We start from the raw sequence: 6420 nt of genomic DNA, 5'->3' as shown, positions 1-6420 counted from the left end.
ACACACACACACACACACACACACACACACACACACACACACACACAGCAAATACAGTACAGTACTGTGTTAAACATAAACTACTAAAAAAAATAAAGGGAAAGCAGCATTTTTCTTCTGCATAATAAACTTTCAAAGCTGTATTAAGTTAATGTTCAGTGGTAAACTCTTGAAAGAACACCCATAAACATTTGTTCAGAGTTACGAACATTTCAGAGTTACAAACAACCTCCATTCCCGAGGTGTTCGTAACTCTGAGCTTCTACTGTAGTAGGTTGTCATCCTCCACTGGGACCAGCCACTAGAGGGGGATGAGACACTTTGCCAGTGGGTTTCACAGATATTTGCTGACAACAGAGAAATGATGAGACTCAGGGACCCTGGGCTCCATTCCGGGCTCAGGAGGGGAGCATGCTCTCTAGTGGGTAAAGTCCTTTCTGCCCATTTCCCCCAAAGCCTGACCCCCTTCCTGCCCTGTATTTTCCAATCTGTCCCAATTTGTCTCCTAGTCCCAGTGCCAGTCTCCACTGCTCCCCACGTTCCACATTCCAGGCCCAGTCTCCTTGCCCAGCCAGCCCTCATCTCCCCCTGGGGGCACCTCAAACCAGTCGCAGACTTCCCCTCACGCTAGCTCCAGTCTATTCTCCCAGGCACCTTGTCTCAGTCTCCTTGCCCAGCCAGTTTAAGACACTCCCAACTCCTTGTCCTCTGTCAGTCTCCCCCACCTCCCCATCCTCGCATTGGCTTCTTGTCCCAATCTACCCCATCCCCACCCAGCTCTTGTCCCTCTGCGCTCAAGTCAGGTTGCTTCCTCCTCCACACTCCCTGGGCCCCAGCAAAGGGTCACTGAGCGCACAGGACACAATATCCCTGCTCTCAGCTCTGGTGCCACAGCAGCCCCATTCAGCCAGGGACAGCAATTGTAGGGAAAGTCCTGCTCAGCCCCTGCAGCCTGGGATGGTGTATGTGCAGTCCAGCTGCTATGTAGGAGCTATGGGGGGATAGAGGATGCTCAAAGCAAACAGGATCTTCAGAGAATTTAGCCATTGCATTTTAACAAGTGTGAAATAAGATTTCCTGAAGGCTTGTAACTTGACCAATGTTGGTGAATTTTCATGGAAACAGCAAAAGGCACATCCCTGACACAAATGCCTTGCCAAATTTCAAGTTTGTACCCCAAAGTTTGGGGGTGCTATAGTTTGTCAATGAAACAGCAGTAAGTACTTTTTAAAAACTTGGGTAAAACAAAATACTCTTCCCCAATCTCGCTCTCAGAAAAACAATTGAACCTTTTTAGGTGAAACTTTAAAAAAAAAATCCTGTGGCAGACACCTGGCATGGAAGTTTCAATGCAAACAGTTAAAGTCTGGCAAAGATAGAAGCAACTGAAAACAGGGTCTTATAACAGGAAGCATTGGGCAAGCTGAACTCCGGGCAGCACTATCTGTGCTGCCTATTGTGTTTGAAAACCACTCCTAACCTGTCAGGTGCTAAGTGAGCATTACAGGCAGTCAACACTGCATTACTGAAGTAGAGAGAGGGGAAAAGTATTTGACTTAAATCAAGTGAACAGTGAACAAATTAGGTGATAAAAAAGAAATGGGTAGAAATAGGGACAGAATGCCAGGGAAGAAGCAGGAGCGTGTGAGCGTCATCTCTCTGCATAGCACGGAGGGAAAGACAATAGCTCTCTCTGTATAGCTGTCCCATCTGGGCAGCATTGAGATCTCATATGTCAGTGCAGTACCATTTGCTTGCGATGAGCTGCCTGTTTGCCCTCTGATCCATGGAACTGTGTCTCCTTTTTACCCCAACCAACAGTGATGAACTTTCCTACAGGAGAGACAATTGCAATATCTGAGACTTACAAAATGACACCATGCAGTTTGACAGACAAATAGAACCCCAAAGCGGCATTGCCTTCCTAGCCTATTGTGCAGGCTTTTACAGGACAAGCTCTTAGAGCTATTCTGCGGGATGCATTTCCTAGTGATACATGTGGCTAACAGCACTGCAGCAGCTGGGTAACTTTGCAGCAGGTTTGACACATTTAGAGCCTCTGCTGCCAAGAAAATATTTCACTCAGCTGCAATTTACTAACTTGACAGTAGTATCCTGCTGCCTCCTGGGCAGAGTTCATGCAGGTTTGTTTGTTCATTTCTTTCATTTTTATGAGATACCAATGAAATACTTTTGAGTGTCTGTGTCACTGCAACAACTCACCTTCCCCAAAGTCATCCTGGTGGATCTCCCTTTCAGTAATTGGTTCAAAGTCCTTTGTCATCATTATAAGAGTTTGCTGACCTGCATGGTAAACATACGAGCCAGGATTAAAAATTACGTGTCTGGTATTCTCCAGTGCCAGAGAGAAGGTTGAATTCAGTTTCCCTGTTTGTCACATAGCAAAAGCAAAGGGGAAAAAAATCACTCCCAACAACAAGAAAATATGATTGTAAAGCCATAAAAATTGGCAGGGAGACTCAGAGGCAAGCAGTTCTTGAACATTACTTCGAATTCAACTTTGAAACTGACTAGATTTTAAGTTGACACCAGTTCCTATAAGTAGAGAAGGTCTTAAAGCAAAACCACAAATCCAATGCAGTAACATCCAAAAATCTAGTGAAAAACACAACATTTCTTACCTCTACAATTACAATTGTAAAATCTCAGTGTTATTTCACCTCCGCATGAAGTCATGGTTATCTTTTTAATGAGTCCTATCCATTACCAAGAAAAGCAAGCAGCATATGGAATGTTAACTCTGCAGCTGCTTTGGTTTAGTGCTGTAAGTATTCTGAATGTAATTTGTATCAAAGACAACACAGAAATTAAGTTGCACTGCATTGCACGTCTGTCCTGCAGACATGTGTAGCATTTTGTATACAGCACTTGATGCCAAAGCAATCAAAATTAATAATGGTAAATACAGTCACGATAACTTCCTATGGGAGAACAGGTGCTATACGTATTTTACAAAGAACACAATGCTACTACTCAAACTAGTTGGAGTTGAGGACATTTAGTGCTTTACAGGTAATGTTTAGCACCTTGTAGGATTGGGTCTTCATATGTACAGCACCACTGCAATGCAGCCACTTCTGGGGTAAAGGCCAATAAGCACGCTGCACAATAATGGGGGTCACTTGCCAGGGTTATCTTGGTGTATGTCACTAATCAATTCCCTGCCATTCCAGGGACCTTGGGCACCGGGGCACCTCAGGCCCTCCTGTTCTGTCTGTGGAACACAATAGTTTAGACTAGGGCTGTTGATTAATGGCAGTTAACTCATGCAATTAACTCAAAAAAATTAATCGCAGTTTTAATCGCACTCTTAAACAATAGAATACCAACTGAAATGTATTAAATATTTTGGATGTTTTTCTACATTTTCATGTATATTATATTCTGTATTGTAATTGAAATCAAAGTGCATATTTTTATTACAAATATTTGTACTGTAAAAATAAAGAAATAGTATTTTTCAATTCACCTCATACAAGTACTGTAGTGCAAACTCTTTATTGTGAAGGTGCAACTTACACATTTAGAATTTTTTTTGTTACATAACTGTACTCAAAACCAAAACAATGTAAAACTTCAGCGCCTACAAGTCCACTCAGTCTTACTTCTTGTTCAGCCAAATGCTAAGACAAACAAGTTTGTTTACATTTGTAGGAGGTACTGCTGCCCTCTTCTTATTTACAATGTCACCAGAAAGTGAGAACAGGGGGAGGGATAGCTCAGTGGTTTGAGCATTGGCCTGCTAAACCCAGGGTTGTGAGTTCAATCCTTGAGGGGGCCATTTAGGGATCTGGGGCAAAAATCTGTCTGGGGATTGGTCCTGCTTTGAGCAGGGGGTTGGACTAGATGACCTCCTGAGGTCCCTTCCAACCTTGATAGTCTATGATTCTATGATTTGCATAGCACTTCTGTAGCTGGCATTGCAAGGTATTTACCTACAAGATATGCTAAACATTCGTATACCTCTTAATGCTTCGGTCACCATTCCAGAGGACAAGCTTCCATGCTGATGACGCTCGTTAAAAAAAATAATATGTTAATTAAATTTGTGACTGAACTCCTTGGGGAAGAATTGTATGTCCCCAGCTATTTTACCCACATTCTGCCATATATTTCATGTTATAGCATGACCCAGCACATGTTCATTTTAAGAACACTTTCACTGCAGATTTCACAAAACGCAAAGAAGGTACCAGTGTGAGATTTCTAAAGATAACTACAGCACTCGACCCAAGGTTTAAGAATCTGAAGTGCCTTCCAAAATCTGAGAGGGATGAGGTGTGGAGCATACTTTCAGAAGTCTTAAAAGAGCAACACTCCGATGTGGAAACTACACAACCCGAACCACCAAAAAAGAAAATTAACCTTCTGCTGGTGGCATCTGACTCAGGTAATGAAAATGAACATGCGGCAGTCCATACTGCTTTGGATTGTTATCGAGCAGAACCCATCATCAGCATGGACGCATGTCCCCTGGAATGGTGGTTGAAGCATGAAGGGACATATGAATCTTTAGCACATCTGACACGTAAATATCTTGCAACGCCAGCTTCAACAGTGCCATGAGAACGCCTGTTCTCATTTTCAGGTGACATTGTAAACAAAAAGCGGGCAGCATTATCTCCTGCAAATGTAAACAAACTTGTTTGGCTGAAGTAAGACTGAGTGGACTTGCAGGCTCTACAATTTTACATTGTTTTATTTTTGAATGCGGGGGAAGGGGGGTTGTACATAATTCTACATTTGTAAGTTCAACTTTCATGATAAAGAGATTTCACCTAAGTACTGTAGTGCATTGAAAAATACTATTTCTTTTGGTTTTTTTACAGTACAAATACTTGTAATAAAAATAAATATAAAGTGAGCACTGTGCACTTTGTATTCTGTGTTAATTGAAATCAATGTATTTGAAAATGTAGAAAACGTCCACAAATATTTAAGTAAATGGTATTCTATTGTTATTTAACAGTGCAATTTATCAATTAATTTTTTTTAATCGCGTGATTAATCGCAATTAATTTTTTTAATTGCTTGAGAGCCCTAGTTTAGACCAATGTATTACAGCCCTCAGGAGACTAATTTCAGTTGTCAGGTTTTCGTGTGTGGGTGCTGGATGATGTTAATGGCCTGTGCTACATAGGAGGACAAACTAGATCTGGTGATCCCTTCTGGCCTTCAGCTTTATGACTATCCTTTGCTGTTGCTTCTATTACAAAGGATTAGAAGCAATTTCTGCTATGAAGAATGTCACAAGGAATTTAACACAACTATCCCAGCTTTTTTGAATGCAGCACCAGATTTTATTTCCTTGAGAGAGATCTGTAAAGCTGCTGAACCAGAACCTGTGTGTGTCATAATTGTTCAGGGCCAGGTAACTGGATTACACGAGCATAGTTCAGGGTGAACAAAGGGGCAGAATTTGGCCCTATGAAAACTGATGCAAGGCTGTACTAAACTATCTTGTATTTGCTCAACAGAGTTTACAGACAGACTATAATCTATACCTGTAACCAGCAGGACAAGTTCCTGGTCAGGACTCCAGCTCATGGTGGTCAGACCACTGTCCACACTCCCAACACATTCGAGCTGTAAGAGAGCAATGAGCAGCGTGAGGTATGTGTGTATGTACAGGTGCGACATATACAACAGCAAGAAAGGCTGAGTGTCTCTCCAATGTATTGTTCTGATTTACAAGGAGCTGGGGGAGATGACAATTGCACCAGCTGTGGCTGCTCACGATTGCTAGAGCTGTGCTCTGGTAACAGGCCACAATCCCTTTTGGTGAAGAGAAGGGAAACTCCAGATACCTGCAAAATGACTCCGTCTTATACACAAGGAGTCTCAGTACACACACAGTGAATTGCAAGACACCAAAATATATTCCAAGCAAAAACAGTAAGCATTAAAACGTTAGTTAAACCTGAGAAATCAATTTGTAAAGCCAAGACATCTAAGATTAGAAGTTAAACCTTAACTCTGACCCTAGTGTTCATGCCAGAAAGTATCATCTCTGACTCATTAGACAAGTTGTTAATACATACTATAGGACATGATCTTTCATACACTAAATGACAATACTTTACGCAGTCTTCAGACTAAGCTTGATTTTTTTTAGTCTGAGTAACATTTGCAAAATATGCCACATGTGAACAGTGTTGGCTGAGATGGCAATAGCAGCTATCCAAGCCCTGGTCTACACTACGGGGTTAGGTCGATTTTATAATGAATGCATCTACACAACCAACCCAGTTCCGTCGACCTAAAGGGCTCTTAAAATCGACTTCTGTACTCCTCCCCGGCGAGGGGAGTAGCGCTAAAATCGACCTTGCTGTGTCGAATTTGGGGTAGTGCAGGCGCAATTTGACGGTATTGGCCTCCAGGAGCTATCCCAGAGTGCTC

At 42.1% G+C, this 6420-nt stretch overlaps 1 protein-coding gene across 1 annotated transcript in view; it reads right to left on the bottom strand.

Moving 5' to 3' along the window:
* Nucleotides 1-5607, bottom strand: part of ELP1 (elongator complex protein 1) — an 89408-nt gene extending 83801 nt beyond the window's left edge. The window contains exons 1-3 of the mRNA XM_029911318.1: nucleotides 5526-5607; nucleotides 2224-2304; nucleotides 1748-1833 (exon numbers count right to left, since the gene is read on the bottom strand). Coding sequence (XP_029767178.1) covers nucleotides 1748-1833; nucleotides 2224-2304; nucleotides 5526-5568 — 210 coding nt within the window. The 5' untranslated portion in view covers nucleotides 5569-5607. The remainder of the gene's footprint in view (nucleotides 1-1747; nucleotides 1834-2223; nucleotides 2305-5525) is intronic.
* Between the last annotated feature and the right edge of the window lie 813 nt (nucleotides 5608-6420).

This window comes from Terrapene carolina, unplaced genomic scaffold, assembly GCF_002925995.2.
Source record: "Terrapene carolina triunguis isolate 2854851 unplaced genomic scaffold, T_m_triunguis-2.0 Scaffold94, whole genome shotgun sequence".
In the NCBI taxonomy this organism is placed as follows: Eukaryota; Metazoa; Chordata; order Testudines; family Emydidae; genus Terrapene; species Terrapene triunguis.
Note: the sequence above shows the minus strand (reverse complement) of the source record. Positions and strands in the feature narration are given on the sequence as shown.